Here is a 25670-nt window from a genome sequence, read left to right as displayed (position 1 = left end):
ACAAACGTCATTCGAAACCCAATTTCAAAGTCGGAGACAAGGTATGGATTTTGGACAGCACCATGAAGAAAGGATCCACCAGAGCTTTCAGTGGACGTTATTTTGGTCCAGGAATAATTCAGGATATTGACCACCCAAATTCCTATTTTGTTAAGTTCAAGACTGCACGAGGAAGATTCAAGGTTGATTCGATTGCAGTACAAAGATTGAAGAAGTACTACGAGAGACAGGAGAAGGAAAACGAGGGAGAGGAAGAAGAAGATAATGTTGACTTGGATATACAAGACGTTGTCGAGGATGCTACTGCGAATGCCTGCTGTGCCGAAGAACAGGAAGGAAGAAATAAGAGAGAGAAAGAAAAAGAAGAACTCTATGAGATTATTTTTAATCCTGCGGTAAACATGATAGAAAATTGCCAACCAATTACCTACTTGGGCTGAAACAGGGAAGAATTGTTCCAGTTTGAAACCGAAGTTTGGTGCCAATTCTGCAATCAACAAGAAAATCAGTGTTTTTCGAGGAGATATCGCTATGATTAAAGCTGACGCCGTTGTCAATCCCACGAATGAATTACTTATTCCATTAGGAGGAGCAGATAGAAGTATCCAAGAAGCTGCAGGAGAAGAATTTCGTAAAGATTGTGAGAAAATACGTTCTTTAAAACCAGGACAAGTGAAGATTGCTCCAGGCTATAATCTCCCCGCTGATCATGTATTATTGACGTGTGGTCCCAGAGATGCGAACAAGAAGACTTTGGAGAATTGTTATAACAATTGTTTTGATTTTGTGTTGAAAAATCAGTTTTCAACTGTGGCTTTTCCTTGCATCGCTGCTGGTGCATTTCATTTCCCTAAGGAACCTGCTGCGAGAATTGCATTGTTGAGTACACGAAAATTTTTAGAGGATCATGTGGACAACGTAGACCGTATTGTATTGTGTATTTTCGACAAGGAGAATTGGGATCTCTATCAGCGTCTTTTACCTGTGTATTTTCCCTTGGAAGAAGGAAAAGAAGTGGAAGCTGTTTCTCTGCAATGAAGTTTTTTTTTAAAAAAAAAAGAAGGAAAAAAAGACGGTTCTCAAAGGAAGATTTGATGGATTAGGAACATCTGTGAAGTTGGTGACGAATTTTGTTTTGACACTGGCCATGTCATTATGGAATTTGTTTTGGTTTGTTTGTATTTCTAAGTCTTGCCGGCAATAACAATTACAACGAAGATAAGGAGAAAAAGGAGTACTCATATAGACATCATTTTTTTTCAGTCACTTAGAACTGTTGGTTAACTTTGTAGAACACGTTCTTTTTCTTGGTCATCTAATCAACATCTTATTGATACATTATGTCTAGCAGAAGAAAACTAGGGAGATAGACGCAACTATGAATTTATATTTGTTTGCTATCTATGTTATGATAGTGATGAAGAAGGAATTCTTACGTTTTTTGCATTTTTCAAGATGCATTTTATGATATTAATGTGGATGTAAAGAAGAATGCAGTTTTTTTTCTTTCCCTGGATTTTTGATTTGATCCTACGATTTGTTATTAGTTATTGGGAATATACTCAGTCAATGTATTCTTTTCAAAGGAATATACACTGTTATAACCTCTTGTGTGATTTTAGTGATCTTTTGGAATGATCAATTTTTCATCGCCTGCAGTGTATATAATAAATTTGTGTATTTCATCATGAAGATGACTTGGGATTTATGTATGATGAAGATTTGTGCTTATTTGATGTATATTTTTGTATATTTATAGATTTGACTTAATTCCACATTTTCCTGTGGGTATACGTACTTTTACTTTCATATAAGAAGAAAGAAGTTTCTTTTCTTTTAGCGCATAATTAGTTAGGGATTTAGGAATATGTTTGGTGATAGTCTGTCATGTTGATTTCTTTTGAGGTTTTTAATAGCCAGTGCAGAGGGCTATAACTCTGCCAACACGTCGGTCATTGTGGAACTAAATTCTCCACAATTCGTTTTTCTAAAACCTGAAATCAACATTCTTTTGTGTTGTTTCATCTGTTCTTTCTATGGGTAGCTAGATTAATTTTTCTTCTACCGCGTAATTATAATTTTGATTATAGAGTTACAATTTTATTGGAATTTGAGTTTTATTTACTATATATAGATATATACGTATGGATTATGGTTTAGTTATTACTTTTGTTTTTTTTTCCCCTGATTTTTCGTCGATTTTTATTCATTCCATCATTTTATCCAATTATTGTCCCTATTCTCATATCTTACGTGTTTTGGGCAGTCATTGACTGTATCCCCTAAATTTTGTGATGTTACTATCATATACCTGTCTACCCTACTCCTATAATCTACTTGTACTGAATGAACTTTCCAGTTAAGTGATGTGTAAGGACATTGTACCTGTGATTTCCAGTTCTACATTTTATGCTTAGTGATGCTGTGTTTACAAGATCGACGTTGCTGTGCTTACGTCATTTGGCATTGACTGTTCTGCTGTCAACTGTGTTAGTGTGTGAACATTTCTGCTGTACTCATCATTTCTTATCATATGATTCTTTTCAGATTATATTTGCTGCTGTGTTTTTATCATGAAGACTGAATGAAACTACAAAGATGCTTAAGTTTTTTTTTTTTTTTAAACAGAAATTCTAAAAAGTGATTTTTTTTGTTTGTCTCCGAAATGTTTTCATTCGGGACTTTGATTTCAGGGGGGGGATGTGAAGATATGTGTATTTGGACATATGGAAAAGTTTCTTATTTTGAACAATGGGACATTTTATTTTAAAAGAACATCTCAGTCAAAAGCATCATCATTCGTTTCAAATTAAATCACCTATCGACTTGTTTTTTCTAAGTTCATTTGCCTTTGCTGTCTGCCATTCATTTCTTACGTTGTAAATTTTTCAGTTAATAAAATAACAGATTGCTTCCCCGTCCGCATTCCTATCATCACTTCACCTTGGTTAATCTACGAGCATGCACTTTTTCCATCGAGACACAAATCAAAGTGAATAACCGAGGATATGAACCCGGAAGGAACGCCAGACAAAATGGATTGAGAGACTATCGGAAGGGACAGTCGACATGGAGCGAGGGACGAGATAGAAGGTAGACCGCTAGCTACATTTGAAATTGACGATTGATAGCCTTGCTCTATCTTAGAGAGCACCTTTGATTCAACGACGATGTATTGCTTTTTAAGAAGAAGTTATAAGTTTGTCTAAAGTTGCGGTCTTCGCGAAGTTGGTTACTCAGTCCGGGTTTCCCCGACTCTTAACTTTGGTTACTTGAACGACCAGCCAGCCAAACAGAGGGATGGACGGACGTAGGCCCGTTGGAGGAATCGTGGAGAGGACAACGATCAGACCTGCAAGTAAGTGCGAGTAGATTAACCTATCCCGAAAGTTACTCCCTTCTTGCCCCTTTTCACCCCCTTTAACATCACAGTCTGTTTCCTTTGTACGTGTTGGATTTCATTTAAATGCAACCCAGGTTAGATCCCGTACCTCACATTTTGTTAAGTTCTATAGTTCTATGTTTCGTTTGGACTTGCAAATAAAAAGAATCCACCGTATATATCAAAATATAGAACAAATTGTGAAAAGGAGGCATACTTCACATATGTCTGGAAGGGGTTATTATTAATTTATCTTTCAAACGTAATTAAACTCATTATGTCTGTAAAATGTTTCTTCTAAACAGCAGAATAGCAAATTCTTTCCTTCTAGAACCGTGTTTCCGATATTTCATGAAATCTTTGGCTTATTATTTTAAAATTTCATTTTTTTATTAAATGATTTAGTTTACCTTTGAAAGAAATTTTCATTATGCATTTCTCTTTTGGATTCCTCTTCGATTATATGATTTCGGGATGATAGCTCGTCATGGAAAAGTGAGGAATCAATATTAGTTTTGTGTACTGACGGTATTTTACATTAATAAACTTAATTAAAGCTCGTGTAACGGAGTGTTATTACAACAACATTCTACATTATTCATTTTGAGAGGAAAAAGCAGTAGTAAGCATCACTTTCGGTAAAATTGAGTTATTAGATGGAATGGGTTGTGGTTGGACCACAGAAAGTATATTGGTAGGGTAATTTCGAAGATGACAGGGAAAGGTTTTAGGTATGTACCATTACATTGAATTGCATGGAATGTTAAATTTTCCTTTTCAGTATTCTCAAAAGTTAGGAAGTGTGACATGCAACGGTCTTTCCCAGAACCGCTCATACATAGTATATAAGTTGGTAAATTTGAGATTAATCAGCATATTGAATTGTGTTTCTAGTATTTTGTATTCGTCTGGAAAATTTCTTTATGGATTTTATCATACTTTGAACCACATGAGATTCACTTTTTCGATCCACACCTACCGCTGAAAGAGATCTTGCATCCAAATAACATAATTCATTACATAATTTGTGCTCTAACAGAATTTAGTCAATTTCTTTGCACTTTAACACGTTGATTTTCAATGAACCTTTGGAAGTATCAGAAGTTTATTAGAATCATCGTAGGCAACCAAAATTTTAATAAGATAATGCTATCAGTTATTAAACTTAAATATATATACTAATTTAAAAAGGTGTAACGTCCTTCAATTTACCCTATAACGATAACATAATGTTGTATCTGTTAATATGGATAACAGTTCGTATCGTATGTTATTTTTCTTTCTGGCCAGACCTGAACATTTAAATTGTTACGTTTTGCAGACAGACATGTTTGAACATGTTTATCTACCAGTTCTGATATAATACGTAAAGAACCCATTGGTAGTGGATCTATTTTCAATCATAAGGAAGTAATGTTGTGAAAAAATAAGAAGGTAAAGGTAGAAAATCTTCGAAAAATACATCAGTTTAAAGATATTTTATCTTGAGTGTTATTACTGAACATTTAGTAAATAAACTACGTTTTAATTACTTCCAGAAATTATAATATAACGAAAGTAGGGCAATATAGACGTAATAACCTTTGTACTTAACATTTTGTACTATTTACTTTTATTTATCCGCATGGTAATATTCAATATCATGTTATAATTAACCAATTTACGTATCTACGCTATAGTTAAATTATCAATTACCACTATACATTATAGAAATTATGCCTAAAATCCACGATAAAATGTTACACACAGGTCTTCTCGGATTATCAGCCAGGTAAATACTGTTGTATCTTACAACGTTCCAAAGAATAACATTTTCCTCATCTTCTCGCAAATATGATGGAGCAATAAAGTTGGTGGAATATATACGTCACGTGTGTATGGTTGGAGTCTTGTAATTGGTAGTTGAAATAGCGGCTTCTTATTCATGCTTGTAATGGTGGGATATAATTGGTGTCCATATTTGACTCCGTTGGAATCTTCTGTTCCTGCTGATGTTCGTATCAGCGTTACAACCACCAATCAGAAGCCACTGTTTCAACGACCAATCAGAAGAGTCCAACCTACGCACACATGAGGTATGTATTCCACGCACACTATTGCTCCATCATACTTGCCTTAAGGTGCGAACAAGGTCAACTCGCGAAAAGTTGCAAGATACAACAAAATTTATCTTCCTGCAAACCCGAGAATACCTGTTTGCAATACGACGCCAGGAAAGCTTCAGTGGATAAAATGTTACACGTTATTATGTAAGTGGGAAAACACTTGGTCTGAAAACTAAAATATCAATAAAATCAAGACTAAAACAAAATAACTGACAATATTCATGACATTTGTTATTCGTATACTAATCATGGCTAATTTCACGTACAACTAATATTTTTCCTCCTCGGTATCGATTTTGGTGTGATTTTTTGTATATATTATATATTAATATATTCGTTCCATTCAGTTACCTGAAGAGAAGATTCTCATGTGATTGCAGTTAAGTAATTTAAATCTGAAACTTAATACAAATAAATAGAAGTAACAAACTAATTAATCCTTAAATATCACATTCGTTTTTATTTATCTTACTAAAGCTTTTATAAATGTTTTAATACGAAAGTGATAATGTTAATATGAAATATTAGGTATGTTGATATTTACATTATTTAAATAAACTATTTCAAAATAAATGAATTACGCTACTTGTTATCAACTACAAAAATAAATCAAAGGAATACTTTAATATCCAATCGGTTAGTATTTTATGCTCAAATTGTCGAGTTATGTTTCTAATGGGGCTTAATACAATTAGCTTCGAGTCAATATGTTTGGAAGCGAAATCCATAAAGTAAAAACTAAAATTTTTAGCGTATAAGAAACAGCAAACGAAAAGCAAAACGGAAAATAATACGAATAAACTTCAGTGTTTATATTAAACTAGAATAGAAACTTTTTTGAACAACCTTTAAGAGGACTTACAAATAAATCTACGGACGTACACTGGACTACAAATTAGGCTCAGCCTATTTTAAATGCTGTTTCTGGATGCTATCCGAGTATCTAATGTTTAGAGCAACCTGTAATTCTTTTGTACCTTTACTTCCTAGATTAACAATTTATATCATTTACTTTCTTTATAGGTTAGAACATATCTTTGTGAAACTTTCTTGTTAACTTGTAACTGCAATCGCACTTGGAAATACTAAAATTATATTTTTACTCACCTGTATTTCCTTCTCTTCAGGTAACTGGAGAAGAACTTTCAAATCTTTGTTTGGGGTGGACATTCAGTGCGGTGAGTATTTTAAGTGAAATGACAAAATGATCATTGATCGTTTTAACTATAATATATTTTCACAGTGAATATTTCCTAATTTTAAGGAATTGTGTTGGTATGTATAGATAGGGTTATCGTAGTACAAAAATGGAAATCCGGGACGCTACTAAGTTATAAGAATCTTTCAAATGCTTAACATGAAAAGTGTTATATAAATTAGTATAACGGAGTAAATTAGTACATAACACTAATTTACTTTTTTCCATTAGATAGACGTGTTCAAGTATTACGAAATCACATTTTTAGTCATTTCGGTTGTTCTTCTGCTCCCTAGTTCAGGAAACGTAAGTAGAGGATTTGTTAATTTCCTTCGTAAGCATTTGTTTTATTTCTCAAGATCTCTCATGTTTCGTGGCTTTCAGAGTCTGTTTTAGCTCACTCAAGGTAGGATGTTTCCTTTCACACGTTTTGTCTTTTCGTGTTTTATCCTTTTTTAGAACACTTAATTCATTGACAATATGTTCTGGCTGCGTTATTTTTTTTCCAACTTTTGAATTGCCATACTCAAAACTTGAAGCGGATAATATATACATAATTCTGTAGAAAAAGTAAACTATAATATTCCCTTCCTTTCTACTTCGATCAAATCCGAGACATTTAAGCGTCCCGAGAAATATTTTCGAGACCCCGGGACGCAGATCTCGGTTCTGTTCTGGTCACGGATTTTCTTGTACGAATGACAACCCTAATATACGAACATTTATTTGAATTATTTTTCACGTTCTATTCTGTTGTAAGTTTCTGTCTACAATAGAATTGCAACCCTTAGTCATTATAATACTTTTACAAATTCCAAGCATTTGTTTGATTAATTTGTCCAACTTTTGCAAAGCTGTGTAGCTCTGAAGAGTTTTCCAAAGATCTTCAGTAATTTTAGCATCTATTTATAGACTGTACTGTTAAGTTCATTTTACGAGAGTTCGATGGGCAACAAATTTCATGACTGTTTCGACTATTCTATTTCTTGATGATATGTGCGATTTCTTGGATTGAAGATAAGTATTGCATAACTTGGAAGAATGTTTGAGATGGTAATTCTATTGTAGTATAAAGTTACTGCAACAAATGCGCGTTCCTAATGGAATTTCATGCCTTGCTTAAAAGTTGTGAAACACGTTTGTGTCCATTATTCCATTAATTCGAACTAAATTATCAACTTGCTTGTCTGTAAGCATTCCCAAAGCTTGATGTGTCTTGAAGAAGTATTACAAGGAACGGATAAAAGTGTTTGTCGACAGAATATGCACATACTTCTAGCATTGGAAGGGAAAACGTTAGATTTAAAATTCGTCCTCCAGGTTACCCTGTTTCATTGTTCATTGTACCTATGTTTATTTTATTGTATTAACCTTTTTAAATGTTTTTAATGTTTAATGAACCTGCTGGAAGGAATTGTTTGTTTGCTCAATCCTACCCTTAAGACCATAAATCTTATGGTGTTGAGCCTCCATTTTATTTGATATTGGTTTGAAATACCTCTTCCATAGTTCTATTGGTTCTTTCCGGAGTGGTTTTCAGTGAACTACTCCAGAAGAGAAGTTGTTATTTTAGGACGCTCAATGCGTTTCCGTGTAATGTTTATGTCACTTTGTAACTATCCATCAGAAGCCCGACACATTGCTTCGTCTGATCAATGAGCGGATTTTTCGCAGAAAAGGACTCTCTTCTTTTAAAATAACTACAGATGGTGATCAGAAAAATGGAAACACCTGTAGTTGGCAACACGTCAGATGTATGGGTTGGCAGTGGTGTCGTGGTGCCCGCAGCGCCGGACCGCTGGTTGTGGCGTGTTAGGTCGGTCTCCATACTACGTCAGGCGCAGTGGAACAGCAGTGTAAAGTGGCTGTAGCAGACGGAGGTAGTGTAAAATGGGAGACCTCTTAGATTTTCAAAGAGGGCAAATTGTTGGTGCGCGTTTATGTGGAGTGAGTATGACGGCAGTGACTACTGTGTTAGGTGTGTCGCGTGGGACTGTGTCGAAGGTGATGACGGCCTACACAACACACGGAAAAACCACACCAGGGAAGCGGAACAGTGAGCGGAAGAAAATCATGAGTGACAGGTCACGCTGGGTATTAAAGCGTATTGATACGCAGAACCGTCGTGCCACTGCGGAGCAAGTGACGGAGGAACTCAATCAGCACCTCCCCCACCCTGTTTCGACAATCACAGTCCGCCGCGAATTACATGACATGAACTTGCGGGGTGTGTTGCACGGGCCAAGCTGCTTATCAGGGACCATAACGCTTTCGCACGCCGCAAATGGTACCGCGACCATGCAACTTGGACCGTTGAGGACTGGAAACGTATGATATGGTCGGATGAGTCATCCTTCACCCTATTCCCAACCACGGGCCGTGTTTATGTGTGGAGAACGCCCAAAGAAGCTTATGATCTGCAGTGTCTCCGTCAAACTGTGAAACATGGCGGCGGCTAGGTGATGCTGTGGGCCGCCATATCATGCTTTTCATTGGGTCCTGTGGTCACACTTAGCGGACGAATCACTGCCAACGATTATGTTGCAATTTTAGGAGACCACTTGCATCCTATGGTCCGGATGTTGTTCCCGGACAATGACGCCATTTTCCAGGATGATAATGCACCCATTCACACAGCTGGCGTTGTTGCAGCGTGGTTTGAGGAACATCGGGATGAAGTTCAACGCCTTCCCTGGCCCGCCCAATCCCCAGATCTCAACATAATTTAACATCTGTGGTCCGTCTTGGAAACACGACTCCGGCGACGATTTCCACCTCCATCCTCTCTCACAGAACTTGCGGATGCCCTGCACGACGAATGGTGTAAAATTCCACTTGATACCTTTCACGACCTCTATGTTTCCATCCCACGTCACATCAAGGCTGTTCTGAAGGCGAAAGGTGGCCCGACACCATATTAATCTGGCAAGTTGCAATTTCGTTCAGGTGTTTCCATTTTTCTAATCACCATCTGTACTTTAATACGTGCTTCACCTCTTAGTTAACCACTTGAACAGTTTCTTTTCCACATTTGGATGTTATTCACCCCCTGATTCACGCGAATGAAAACAGTATGATCACATGTCACAGGTTTGCATCTAATTTTGCCCATATTAGGAAACGTTTGAATAGTGCATTGAAACAAGTACACGTGTCGTTGAAGTAAAGAGATAACTACTGACACGGGTTCATACACACACCACATACTGAAAGATGCATCATCATACAAAGCGTGACGTTAGTTATCTCTTAATTAGTTACCAGTAATTGCCAAGCAACTTTCCTCACTAAATTTGTTTCAATGTCAGGAAAATAATGAATTCTCATTTCCTTGTCTAAATAAATATATAAATAATGTATATTTTCAAAAAGAAATCCAATAAACATGGTTTTGGATAGACACATTGCCTTTTAATCGGAAACTTCTGGAAAATCAATAGTGACTTAGACACACACACACGCACACAAACAAATAGACAGACAGACAGACAGACAGATAGATAGATAGATAGATAGATAGATAGATAGATAGATAGATAGATAGATAGATAGATAGATAGATAGATAGATAGATAGATAGATAGATAGATAGATAGATAGATAGAAAGCTATACGTATGCATTGGAGTCCCAAGTACGAAAGTATGAATAATTTAGCTGACAAAATAATTCCAAAGGTTTAAAATTAATAATACGTAAACTTACATTAAGTTGAAGCCTCTGCTAGTAGGAAAAGTGTGAATATTACTGAAAACTGAAGATGAAACAGATCATTTATAGAGACTTGAAATACTGCCTATTGTTATAACTATCTAAACATTATAGAAATGAAATAGTTAATTACATTCGAAACTGAAAACATAGAATATATTTGATTTTGTTGTTTTCAGGGTTCGCTATTTCCGTAACCAGTTGACTTTAACTGCGGTAGCTGGGAATATATTTCAGCATCAAGTTACATTTTGTGAACAAAGAAGAACCATCAAGAGAGAGCTGTTTCATGAAGAGTTCGACGATAAGGATTTATCAAACGACATTGCTCTATATGAAGTAAGTTTGAAATTCAAACTTCTGTTTATGACTTTGTTAATGTGTTCACTTTTAATTGATACTGATTCTCAAGACCGTTATATTTAACATATCTGTCAACAGGGGCGGATTAAGGCTTTATGACCCTGAACCAGACTATTTCTTTGGGGCCCTATATTACGAATAATTCCAGCGCATAAAGTTTCTTTGCTGCCTTTCACAGTCTCATAGTCTTATTGAAACACCGAGAACTATGCTCTAATATTTTAATGTGCTCCAAGTTTATAATAATTAGTTTTATTGCATTCATTATTAACAGTTAAATGCTCATATACTGCAGTGAAACAGACAAATGCCAATTACAAGCCAAGTGGTCAATCTCACAAAATAAGTATCGTGGAGACACAGGTAGAAGAAGGCTTAACTGTAGCGATACCGTGAGCGCAGTGAGCAGAAAAAAATTAGCATTGGTTTGAAGCCTATAATATATTAAGTTGATTGCTATATTTTAGTATTAAAGAGAGGGATGTTTCTGGGCACCTGAGCATGGGGGCCCCGGAGTCTGGGATCCATTGGCTCCGCTCTTAATCCGCTTCTGTCTGTCAGGTATATAAAACAAGTAGCATATAAAAAAACGATGCTATTGCTTTTTAAATATATTATAATAATCATATATACAGAGTGTAATATTTAGTTTCCATTTATCATATTTTCGCTTCCTATCTTTTACTGGATTCAGTGATTTCACAAGTTAACAAATTTAATGACTTTTAGAAAGTTTCAAAGGGAATTCACAAGTATTTGAAGACTCTTGTCTACGCACATAGGTACCTACGAAATAACATAATTTGATATCAGGAAAAGGCAATATGAAGTAATACCAAGAAATTATTCATCAGCATGAAATAATTAATCCATCCCACGGAGCTGTATGGCGCAATTTAGTGAATTCGAGAAAATGTATGAAACATGTACCATGATCTTGAAGTATAATACTTTTCCACTCGGCGCTGAACAGGAGATCAAACTCCAAATCAATTCATCAACCCACCAATTGACATCCGGGTCGGCAGCGCCTTTAACTGTCATAATTGGAGTATATTGGCTCAGTGATAGAGCACTCACCTGTGGTTTCAGGGTCATTGGTTCGATCCCATGCTGTGACATGTACGTTTGTGTTGAACAACACCGTATCTGTTGGTTTATAAAAGTTCTTTATTTTCTTCCATTTTATTCCTCAGTTTCTTTTACTATTATTTTCTTCAGTCCATTTACTCTTCAGGACATAATCGGGTGATGTTAAAATTACCATTTTAGTTCATAGCATTAGAACAATAATGCAGTTTTGAATTTCCAAAATCACTTTCCATTGCTCACACTTCAAGATATGTGTGAGTAGATCATTAGTATTTCGATATGTGAATTAATTATAATAAGTAATATGGGATTTGTAAACTTGTACGCATGACTTTTTTCTTGCATTTCTTAAAATTCAAATCTTCCTTATCCTCTTTTTTGAAACCACTAAGCTTAGTGTCGAAAAGAGATTTGCTTTTCAGGACGTTCTGGATTTCTCTAAGAGAGTCTTCTGCTTACGGAACTCACATGAAAGCACAACTCTCTCCAAGAAGATAACTAACTTGAACAGGTTAGGAAATATTTTCCTCTCTTGAAGTAACTTGCAGCACTGAGTTATTTATTTCGCAACTGTATGTACCCTTTTGTAATTAGAGATGACCAATATATGCGGATAACAAATTATCCGGTATCGGCTTTGAACAAATGGATAATCCGTAGGTCTAGTACGGATACAGCACAATACCTGGATAACGGATAAGTGATAATACCCAGATAACAGATAAAGAATAATATCCGGATTACGTATAATATCCAGATGACGGGTCTATTCGGATAACAGATAATATCTGGATAACGAATGATATATATGGATTGCAGATAATGGATAATATATGTGTGACGAGCAAGATAATCTAGAATATAAGTGTTGATAGCTATAAGATAATTGTAAAATGCCTTTTTTCGGGGTCCTACAATTCGTTATTATATGTTTATCAGAACAAAATACAGGTTATAATTTTCAGAATTTATAGGGGTGTCTTTCTCCCTGACTGATTATATAAATACGCGTATATTAGTTTATTTCGTTTAATTTAAATACATGGGAGGTGGAAATAAGAAAGAAAAGTGAAGAAAAGCACACATTTCATAATTAGTAAATGAAAAAATAAAATATTTCTGTTTCACATCCTACATTTTTGCCTTATAAGGTAAAAAACAAGGTGGGTTAATCAAAGGGAATTTTAAAATTATTATATATAAAGTGAATTCATGAAATGAAAATGTGGACAGAAGCGGAAGAACCCTGACAAAACCGATTGACATGATATTGAGCAGCACATGTTAACATAGCTTGGTATCTATCCACAGACATCTCGGACCAGAAGTGAACGTTAGTAGTAGAAAATGGATCGATCTGGCTCAACATTAGCCATACTTGCTCAACTCACGAGCCCCTGGGAAAATGACCACCGTGCACCGTGAGCCCACGGTCTTTTACGACCTCCATTTTAGGGGTGAATTTGTTCCCTTTTATGAGCACTTTTAAGGGGGTGTATTCGTTCCCTTTTATGAGCACCATTTTAGGGGTGAATTCATTCTCTTTTATGAGCATATTTTCCAACCCCTACGAACACAGCGAAGAGAAGATAACACATAACACTACGTAACACACAGCTGAACAGATAAGAATATGAAACATAGAAGGGGTGTATTCGTTTCCAACCCCTATGTTAATTACGAACAGATAGAAGAGCACATAAAACTACAACCTCCATTTTAATGGGTGTATTCATTCTCCAACCCTTACGAACACATAGCAGATCAGATAATACATAAGACTACGTAACATAACGAACATACAGAAGAGCAAATTGAACTCGTTCCCTTTTTCAACCCCTATTTTAACATAGCAGATAGCACAGCTAATAAAAGAGCATGGCTTATTTTTCAACCCTTATTTTAACATAGCAGGCCTCCATTTTAAGGGTGAACTCGTTCCCTTTTATGAGCATATTTTTCAAGCAGCACATGTAAGATAGCAGTTACGAACACATAGCAGAGCAGATAATAAACACAACATCCTCCATTTTAGGGTTGTATTCATTCTCTTTTATGACCACTTTTTAAGGGTGAACTCGTTCCCTTTTATGAGCACTGTTTAGGGGTGTACTCGTTTTCCAACCCTTAATTGAACATAGCGCATCAGACAGAGACTACGAAACAGTGAACTCGTTTCCAACCCCTATTTGAACATAACGAACATAGCAGAGAATAGGGGTGGTGAACACACAGCAGAGTGGAGAATACATAAGATTCATTCCCTTTTCCAACCCTATTTTAATTACGAAACATAGCAAGGGTGTGTTCGTTTTCAACCCCTTAGCATAAGACTATGTAACATAGCAGAACTAGTAGAAGAGTATGGCTCATTTTTCAACCCTTATTTGAACATAACAGATAATACAATCGAACTCTATAGCAAAGATTCTTTTAAGGAGTGAACTTGTTTTAAGCTATATTTGAACATAGCAGAGATGATTATTTAAAGATTGTACAGGAATGCGAAACTTCCGTGTTTTGTTATCAGTTACATAATAACTTCCGCCATATGTAGATAATTCTCATTACGTCATTCATCCGGATTTTAAAAAACATTGACCTAGTTTTCTCTTTAACAGACAATAACTTGTCATTCAACGATAGGAATCCCTGAACGTAATGTAATCAATCACAAAGGTATAAAAAAAGAGGGGAATCCCCGAGGATGACTCATACTATTGCGCAATATGACGTAATGCTGTCAGACAGGTATAAAAGACTGACCGACATGTTTTTTTGTAATCACTTCATGTTTACCGTGTGAAGCGTAAAGTTCAGATATTTTTTGTGTGTGTGCGTTTATATTATTAGTGTGGTTTATTAATAGTGTGGTTTTGTTTTCTTTTGTAAGTAAGACATTTTATAATAATACTACTAATATTATATTATAAAAACTCAGTTCAAAATTATTATAGTAACTTTGAAGAGTTAGTTTTTAAAAAAAAATGGCAACAAAAAAGGTCAAATCAAATATTATCAATTCTGATACTCTATTTAATAATAATTTAAAAAAAATTATTTTAAAATGTGATACTGATTTAAATGAGGATAGTGGATGTTTTTTAAAGAATAAAAGAAAAGACTGTTTAGATATATTAAAACAGGAACAAGATAATTCAGCATTTAAAGTAAATTTTTCGTTGGCTACAACTTTTGTAAAACCAGTAGATTTAGAAACATGTCGATTCTTTGTAAATAGTGGTAACGAAATTATTTTACCGAGTACAGATGTGAATTCTATAATAGAAAAACTATTTAATAAAATTTTAGTTGAACAAGAAAATAGAGCAATTAAGAAATCAGGGTGGTCTTTATGTTCTGAACCAAACCATCACTTAGAAATTAAAATCAGTAAATATGATCCTCTTTCCGCTTCTTCTTTTATAAAATTTCCTCAATGGATTTTATCCACAAAATGTGTTTTAAATATTCAAAATAATGATAATAGATGTTTTATGTACTGCATTCTAGCTGCGTTGCATCCCACAAAAGATAATCCATATCGTGTGAATAATTACATACAATATATTAATACTTTATTACCATTATTTGAAAAAACCAATATACAATTTCCCGTTGAAATAGAACACATAAGCAAATTTGAACATATCTATAATTCTGTATTTTTTAAGGAACAAATTTCCATTAATATATATGGCATTAACTATGATCATGAAACTATTTTCCCGTTACGTATAAGCGAAAACACAGCTGTAGGTAAACGTATAGATTTACTGTATTGTGAAGAAAATTGCAACAGTCATTATTGTCTTATAAAAAATCTCAATGCGTTATTGAAGAGTCATAAAGAGAAAACTTATGTAAAATTGCCTCAATGGATTTTATCCAAAAAGAATTGTGTTTTAAATATTGAAAATAACGATAATAGATGTTTTATGTACTGCATTCTAGCTGCGTTGCATCCCACAAAAGAACATCCACATCGTGTGAATAATTACATACAATATATTAATACTTTATTACCATTATTTGAAAAAACCAATATACAATTTCCCGTTGAAATAGAACACATAAGCAAATTTGAACATATGAATAATTCTGTATTTCCTAAGGAACAAATTTCCATTAATATATATGGCATTAACTATGATCATGAAACTATTTTCCCGTTACGTATAAGCGAAAACACAGCTGTAGGTAAACATATTGATTTATTATATTTAAACTCTCATTATTGTCTAATAAAAAATAATGCGTTATTGAAGAGTCATAAAGAGAAAACTTATGTAAAATTGCCTCAATGGATTTTATCCACAAAATGTGTTTTAAATATTCAAAATAACGATAATAGAAGTTTTATGTATAGTATTCTAGCTGCGTTGCATCCCACAAAAGATAATCCATATCGTGTGAATAATTACATACAATATATTAATACTTTATTACCATTATTTGAAAAAAACAATATACAATTTCCCGTTGAAATAGAACACATAAGCAAATTTGAACATATGTATAATTCCGTATTTACTAAGGAACAAATTTCCATTAATATATATGGCATTAACTATGATCATGAAACTATTTTCCCGTTACGTATAAGCGAAAACACAGCTGTAGGTAAACATATTGATTTATTATATTTAAACTCTCATTATTGTTTAATTACAAATTTAAATGGTTTAGTCAGACATCAGTTAGGTAGTCATCAAACATTTATTTGTAGACGATGTTTAATATCTTTTTATAACAAATCAAAATTAGATGAACATGACAAATTATGTAAAGAACGCACTCCAACGAAAATTAACATGCCGAAACAAGGAGAAGTTTTAAAATTTCGAAAATTGAAATTATTACAGAATGATGTGATAATAATTGCAGATATGGAAAGTTTATTAAAACCTATAAATAAACAAAGTGGATCTCATACAATACAAATTCACCAACATATACCATGCATTTTTGGTTATATTGTATGTTGGAGTAACAACTATATGAAATCAGATTTAGTTATTTATCGGGGAGAAAATGTATCGATGAAGTTTATGTCTGCTATGGAGAATGAATTAAGAAAAATCATAAACATATTAGATCAAGAAAAACCATTAATACTATTAAATAGTTCTCAGTTACGGGAGTTTAACCTATCCACTGAATGCTCAGTTTGTGATAGTAAATATACGAGTAACAATAGAAAAGTTAAACATCATAACCATTTAACTGGTCAATTTATTGCCACGGTATGCAACAAGTGTAATTTACAAATTAAGCGTCAAAGTAATTTTATCCCTGTCTTCTTCCATAATTTGTCTGGGTATGATGCACATTTATTTGTGAAAGAATTAGGTTGCAACCCTGGAAATATTTTTGTAATTGCTGAAAGCACTGAGAAATACATAACATTCTCTAAGCATTTTAATTTTAATGGTAGACCTATCGAGTTACGTTTTGTAGACTTATTTAAATTCCTACCGTATAGTCTCGAAAATTTGGTGTCAAAATTAAAACCTGAGCAATTTGTCTATACAAAGCAATATTTTTCCGATGAAAAGTTTCCTTTAATTCTCCGTAAGGGAATTTATTTTTATGAATACATAACAAATTTAGATACATTTAAAGAAACTGAATTTCCTGGAAGAGAGGCGTTTAGTAGCAGATTGAATGGAACACAAATTTCCGAGACTGATTATCAATATGCAAAACTGATTTGGCGTGTGTTTAAATGTGAAAATTTAGGGGACTACCACGATCTATATTTAAAATGAGATGTACTTCTCACAGCAGATGTGTTGGAGAATTTTAGAAAGACATGTTTAAATGCTTTTTGTATTGATCCGATTAATTGTTTTACTGCACCTGGGTTGGCATGGCAAGCCATGTTATATAGAACAAAAATTGAACTTGAACTTTTATCAGATATCAATATGTATATGTTTGTAGAAAAATCGATTCGCGGAGGTATTACTCAAGCTGTGTTAAGATATGCCAAAGCTAATAATTCTTACGTACATGATTTTGATGCGGAAAAAGAAAAATCTTATTTACTGTATATTGACATGAACAATCTGTACGGACTATCAATGATTGACTATTTACCATATGGTGGTTTTCGGTGGGAGGATAAAATTGACTATTGGCAAGACAAACATAAAATTATCAATTGGCCCACGGATAGTGAATGGGGATTTTTTCTAGAAGTGGATTTAGAGTATCCAAATTATTTACACGAATACCATTCTGATTTTCCGTCTGCTCCAACTAATGAAGTTCCACCGAAAGGTAAATATTCAAAATTACTATTGACACTTAAATCGAAATCGAATTATATCTTGCATTATAGAGTATTACAATTTTATCTAAAACAAGGTTTAATATTGGTAAAAGTACATAAAATATTATGGTTCCGTCAATCTAAATGGCTTGCATCTTATATTCAAGAAAATACTCAACGCCGTGCAAATGCTACAATTGAATTTGAAAAAGATTTCTATAAGTTATTAAATAATTCTGTATACGGAAAGACAATGGAGAATGTACGAAAACGAATTGATATAAAATTAATTAACAATGAAAAAAGTGTAAAAAATTAGTAGCGCAAAATCAGTTTGAAAATTGGGTAAAATTGGCTGATAATTTGGCATTGTTTCATATGGTAAAAAAATCGGTAACTCTGAATAAACCAATTTACGTAGGAGCGACAGTTTTAGAATTATCAAAATTAGCTATATATAACTTCCATTATAATATAATGAAACCGCGATATGGAGATAAAATTAGAATTGCATATATGGATACTGACTTTTTCATTTACCAAATTAAAACTAACAATATTTATAACGATATAAAGATATGATTGAGTATTTTGACACCACAAATTATCCTGAAAATAATTCTTTATATAGCACACAAAATAAACACGTTTTGGGTAAAATGAAAGACGAATTAGGTGGAGTTCCTATGATTGAATATGTTGGGTTACGGGCAAAAAATTATGCAATAAAAACTGGTGAAAATAAAGAATTGAAAAAATGTAAAGGGATCAAGAAAAATATAGTTAAAGAACAAATTACGTTTGACGATTATAAATCATGTATATTTAAAAACGAAACGATCTATAAAACACAATTTGAAATTAAAAGTAAATACCATAATTTAACAACAAATCAGGTAAGAAAATTAGGATTAGATCCGTATGATGACAAAAGAAAAATTTTAAATTGTAATATACACACTGTTCCTTGGGGGTATTATAATAAAGATGTAAAATGTACGATTTGTATATTGTAAATACGATATAATTTTTTTGGATATATTAGTATTAAAAAAATATGTCACAATCAGTTCGAGAACAAATAGTTGCAGAATTACATAAAAGTGCAAGACGAAACTATCCTCGAATACCCGTTATAACGAAAGGGATTCATGATTTATGGCAAGCTGATTTAGTTGAAATGAATAGTGGAAAATTGAAAGGTCTAGCAAAAATTAATCGAAATTTCAAATATTTATTAACTGTGATAGATACATTCTCTAAATATGCTTGGGCTATTCCTGTGAAAAATAAAACTGGGAAAGAAATTACACAAGCATTTATAACAGTGCTGAGAAAAGCAAACAAAAACCCTAAATTTTTACAAACTGACAGGGGTCGAGAATTTTATAACTCAGAGTTTCAGAAGGCGATGAACCAAAATAACATTAAACATTATTCCACGTACAGTGATGTGAAAGCAAGTATTATTGAAAGGTTTAATAGATCATTACGTAATTTAATGTGGAAAAAATTTACACTGCAGGGAAATTATAAATGGATTGGCATTCTACCGGAATTACTACATAAATATAATAATACTATTCATTCCACTATTAAAATGAAACCTATCGACGCTATTAAAAAAGAAAATGAAAAACATCTATTGACAAACATCTATTGCAAAAAGTTTTCTGTGATAAAAAGAAAAAGTAAATTTAAGATAGGTGAATATGTAAGAATTAGTAAACTTAAGCGTCCTGGTTTTGATAGAGGTTTTACACGCAATTGGAGTACAGAAATTTTTCGAATTGCTAAAGTTTTCTTCACTAATCCTCCAACATATCACTTAGTAGACTCAAATAATAAACCTATTGAAGGAAGATTTTACGAACACGAATTACAATTAACGAAATTTCCAAACACATATTTAATTGAAAAAGTTTTGCGAAAGAAAAATAATAAGGCCTATGTGAAATGGTTAGGTCTGCCAAAAAGTGAAAATTCTTCGATTGATTTAAAACATACTATATTGTAAAAAAAGAGAAGTCAAGAATTTATAGGTGAAGCATGTCGTCACAAGTATTTCTTGTAGATTTTATAATTTCAAAAGGTGAACTTTATATTTTAAATTCTAGCAACACTGTAAATTTTCGTTGCTTAGTTAAATTGTCATCATCATCATCATCACGAGGTCTATCAGTATCACAAGTAAAAAGTATATTAAATCAAATTTGTTCTTCCACAAACGCTGTTTTTTTATGTAAAGGAGAAAAGAAAGCAAAATATTTAAAAACGCTATTTAAAATAAATGCAATATATCTGTAATAGAGATGGAATGGAAAATTCCTTTTACATGTATGGTAGCAGGTCCTACAGGTTGTGGAAAATCATATTTTGTTAAAACATTTCTTGACCATTATAGTAAGATATTTAAAAATATTGTATGGAGTTATGGTGAATGGCAACCGTTGTATGATACTCTTTCAAACTGTACGTTTAAAGAAGGTTTACCTCAAAATAATGAATTTCAAGCACATGAGGGTCCACATCTTGTCATTATAGATGATTTAATGCGTGAGTGTGACCATCGGATTGTAGATATATTTACTAAGGGTAGCCATCATAGAAATATAAGTGTAATATTTATCACACAGAATATTTTTCATCAACAAAAAGGAATGCGAGATATTTCGTTAAATTGTCATTATATTGTTTGTTTTAAAAATCCTAGAGACCAAGCTCAAATTAATTATCTCGCACGACAATTGTATCCAGGTAATACAAAATTTATTCAAGAAGCATATCAAGATGCAACTCGAATTGCACATGGTTATTTACTCTTTGATTTAAAACAAAATACTCCTGATGAGCAGCGAGTTCGAACAAATATCTTTCCAACAGATTCTTTTAATTATGTTTATGTACCTGTAAAAAAATAATAATTGTAATATGGTTTATATTCTAACAACTATTTATGCTTTAATAGCCGTAAAAAATGATTAGCACTGCAGTGGTCGCGCGTTCTACTATTGTAGAACAGGTGTTTTATTTTTAGAACCGTGAGCAATTGGCAACACACTCGGCCATGAGCGGCTATGTACCTTTCTCAGCCAACCTTCTGTACATTCTAGTCCTGTTTCAGCGCTTGTTCTTGCACCTGCTCCGATTTGTTACATGATTTTCATTAGTGTTCTACTATTGTAGATCGCGCGACTATTGGCGTACTAGTTTGTTTCCTACTAGTGATTTATTTCGTTTTACATTTTCACGTTAATTTTGCGGAATACGTCCATGTATATATTTGAAATCTCAGAGTATGAAAGAGTACAGGTGCGTCTTTGGTTAGAAGAGGCAGAAAGTGACGGTGAAAGTGTATTCGGGATTGAAGACATGGATAAGCTCGAGGAAGATTTTGTTGAAGAAACAGTTGAGTGCAGTGATACCGAAGGTGTACGAGACAATATACCGGAAGAAGAAGAAAATATTCCAGTACAAGCCAGTCTTGAAGTCATGGGTCCTGACACACCACCTTCTCTCGAGACACGTGCGTTTTCTATCTTAGAGATAAAAATGTAGAACATCCTCGCTGGTACGTAGATTCCATAATGCCAAGAAACTCACGAACTCCCAATTTGAATACCAACTTTTCTTAGGCTTGTTCCTCATAATTTTTATGCCTAATTCGTGGTGAACTGATGATGAACATAGCTGGTTTAATGCTCTTAACATATTTAGTGAAATAAGAACGATGAGAATGTCAGACGTTATAATTTCCTACACGATCTAGCTTTTGAGTTGCCAAAACCAGCAATAAACGAACGTTTAGCCATGGAATCCTTGCCAAAAGAGCATCGATGCAAAGGAAGACTTTCTGCTGGGCTTCAGCGAAGCCGTTTCATTACCACAAGACAGAGCTTCCGTGGTAGGAAAATGTTACCATTGGGGCTGTTATCCCAACAAGTCAACAAGAAAAAACTTATAGAAAACTATGGGTGTGTCCAGACCAAGAGGAAAGCGTGTGTGACTATTGCTTGGAGTAGACAATCATTCAGAAAAAATACATCAATATACCTATATGATCTATCATAGAAGAAGGTTTATGCTGTTATTTCAACACTTTCACCTAAATACTTATTCCGTCTTCTGTTCAACATTGGTATATTTTAAATAAGATGTACCAAATTTTTAGTTTTGTCAATATTGTTGTTTTAATGAAACAAAATAATTTAAAACTATTATGAAACCTATGTAATACTATAACTAACATAACCAAGACCCAATATTGCTAAAAGTCATAGCAGTACAGAAAAATACTGATGTTCTACAATAGTAGAACGCGCGACCACTCACGTAAGTGTGGAGGGCGCGACCAACGCAGTGTTAGTAAGGAAAATGCCCATTTGTTAAAACTTTTAGCAAAGTCAAAACCGAAAGCACGTAAGGCAATTTTACAAAATGCAGATCCTTATTTAATTCGCTCTATTTGTGAATGTTCCTGTAACGTATTACAGGGAAATGTTCCATTAAATAAAACACAGATAAATAAGCTAAAAAAATATAAAAAGGAACTGAGATATTTGGTGAAAAAAGGTCCGTCATTAAAACAAAAGAAAAAACGAATAATTATACAAAAAAGTGGTTTTCTTACTGCTTTGCTTGCACCTATTATTGGAGGTATACTATCTAGTTTAATTAAATAATTATGCAAAACGCACAAAAACTTATTTTAATCTCACCAGAAAAATTACATCATTATCAAACGATATCTAATCTTGATGATGAAATGAAAGAAATTTTAAATAATAAAAGTTTAAATGCAGAAGAAAAATGGACAAAATATAGAGAAGTCTTACAAAAATATTTAAATATAATTCAAAAACCGGCAGCAGTTACAACAACAGCAACAACTACTACGGAGGAAGAAGAACAAGAGGACGAGGAGGGCGAGGAGGAGGATGATGAAATAATATCTACTCTCCCTGAAATTTGTAAACGTAAAGCGAGACCTTTATTACGTAAATTGAAACAAAATACAAATATTCAATGGGACGATAATGGAAATGTGAATATTAATAATAAATTAATTCCAGGTGCAAATATAGTGGATTTGATATCCGATTTTGTTAAATGTCGTAAGAAAAATATTTCAGTTGCCGGCTGGAAACCTTTTGCTACATTATTAGCAAAAGCCAATATACCCTTAGAGTACATTGGTAATCCTCAACGAATAGATTATATTAGAAAACTAACATAAGACGAAGAGGACGAAGAGGATGGTCCTCCACCCCGTAAACGCAAATGGTGTACTTATAAGCAATAATAATAATATTCTATTGTAATCTATTGTTATTTTTAAGTATATAGAAAGAAAGATGAATGAGCCCTACCTTAACTATTACATATATCAAGCAGGAGGTAATTATAACGTGTATAGAGGTACAGCATATCAAGAAGGTTATGGCATTGGTAGTTTTCTAGGAGGTTTATTTCGTACTGTATTTCCTTTATTAAAACAAGGTGCAAAAACTGTTGGTAAAGAATTGATACGTACAGGAATTAATGTAGCAGGAGATGTACTAGATAATAATAGACATATTGAAGAGTCTTTGCATGATCGATGGCAGGAAGCTAAAACAAATTTAAAAAATAAAGCTCAAAATAAATTAAATCAAGTGTTGGAAGGATCTGGAAGAAGAAGAAAAAGAAAGAAAGTTCATTTTAGTGGTGGTGCTGGTGTGAAACGGATAAAAAGGTCCAAAGATATTTTTGATTGATTAATTATGGAGCAAAGTGATAGTTTTTATCTCACACTTCCTAGCAATAGTTCTATGGAATATTTTCCTCAAAATACTCTTGCTTGTTATACTACTAAATTATATCAACCTATTGTACTGGAGAAAGGAGTGTGGGAAACAGCTGTTGTTGAAGTGCATTATACAAGTTCATTTCAGAATGTTTCCAAATATACAAATAATATTTATTATCGTCTCATGAATACAAAAAACTGGAAAATAACTCAAATCTTACCAGCCACTATTATCATGTTGATGATATTCTATCTCAAATTAATCATAAAAGTGATATATTAAATTTACAATTAAAAGTCAAAGCATCAGTGAAACGAATTGAGGTTAATAGAGTAATAAAAGATCAAGAGAAGCATATAGAAGTACGCCTATCTCCTGAACTAGCCAAAATACTAGGCTTTGATCATATTCAACAAGAAGATATTGCACTTGTTCATCATGCTCGTTATCCACCTGATTTACAAAAAGCGCTACCTACACTTATGTATATTTACAGTGATATTGTAGAACCACAAATGGTGGGTGACACCGTAGCTCCGTTGTTACGTATTATAAATACAAATATTACAGAGTATGGTATTAATAATGTACATATTTTTGATAATCCTCATTATGTCACTGTGCAACGTAAACAATTTGATCAAATTATTATTGATTTAAGAGATAGTACAGGTAATCCACTTCCTTTCCAATATGGCAGTGTATGTGTAAAATTACATTTTCGTAGACGTAATATGGTATTATAAATTTTACCATGTGTGAATATTAATAGTAAGAAAAGAGAAAAATGCAGTGTGAGTGTATGAAATCAGAATTAGATTTATTTGCTGGTTTACCCACTCAAACCAGTATTATAGGTAATAAAATAGTTCCATATAAACCTGTGGCTTCAATAGCTGATAATGCACCAATAGAATTTGTAGTCCCCGGTCATGGGGATGACTATATTGACTTACCGCACACAATGTTATATGTTAAAGGTAAAATTACTAAATCAGATGGTTCTAATTTAACTTCGCCACGGAGAAGGCTGCAGAGCCTTAACTTCGCCACGTAAAAGAAGTCATAAATATATAAATAACTTCTGTCGATAAGAAAATCGGCCCTGTAAATGATTTTCTCAATGCAATGTTCAGTGAAGTGCAATTATATTTAAATAATCAAATTGTTTCCTACTCTTCACATACATATCCATATCGATCGTATATTGAAAAACTACTAAATTATAATACTGAAGCTAAAACAACGCATCTTCAAACATCAATGTGGTTTAAAGATACTGCAGGGCATATGGACAGTGTGGCCGATGCTAATGTAGGATTTAAACAACGTTTTCTTCTCACTGCTTTAAGTCAGTCATTTGAATTATTGGGTTATATTCATGCTGATATTTTCAATCAGGAGAAATTTTTACTGAATGGTGTACAACTGCGCATTAAACTAATTCCAGCTAAACCTACATTTTGTCTAATGGGTGACGCAGATGCTGATGGAAAAGTTGTAATTACAGATGCAACATTGCTTGTGAAAAAGGTTGATGTATCACTAGCAGTTAAAATAGCACAAAATAAAGTATTACAAAATCCTAAATTTAGAATAAAATATCCTATAACAAAAGTGCAGGTGAAGACAGAAACTCTGCCACAAGGCATTATGGATAGTACACTTCCAGATCTGTTTTCAGGCATAGTGCCTAAACGTATTATTATTGGTTTTGTTACTAATACTGCTTTCAATGGTACTTATCAAACAAA

The 25670-nt window shown here is 33.4% G+C and overlaps 1 protein-coding gene across 1 annotated transcript in view; it reads left to right on the top strand.

The window, feature by feature from the left end:
- The window catches only part of LOC145672846 (glandular kallikrein, prostatic-like), a 92065-nt gene that overhangs the window by 50073 nt on the left and 16322 nt on the right, over window positions 1-25670 (top strand). The window contains exon 5 of the mRNA XM_081741998.1: window positions 10575-10734. Coding sequence (XP_081598124.1) covers window positions 10575-10734 — 160 coding nt within the window. The remainder of the gene's footprint in view (window positions 1-10574; window positions 10735-25670) is intronic.

This window comes from Thermobia domestica, chromosome 16 (assembly GCF_964235325.1).
Source record: "Thermobia domestica chromosome 16, izTheDome1.hap1.1, whole genome shotgun sequence".
NCBI lineage: Eukaryota > Metazoa > Arthropoda > Insecta > Zygentoma > Lepismatidae > Thermobia > Thermobia domestica.
This window is presented reverse-complemented; position numbering and strand designations above follow the sequence as displayed.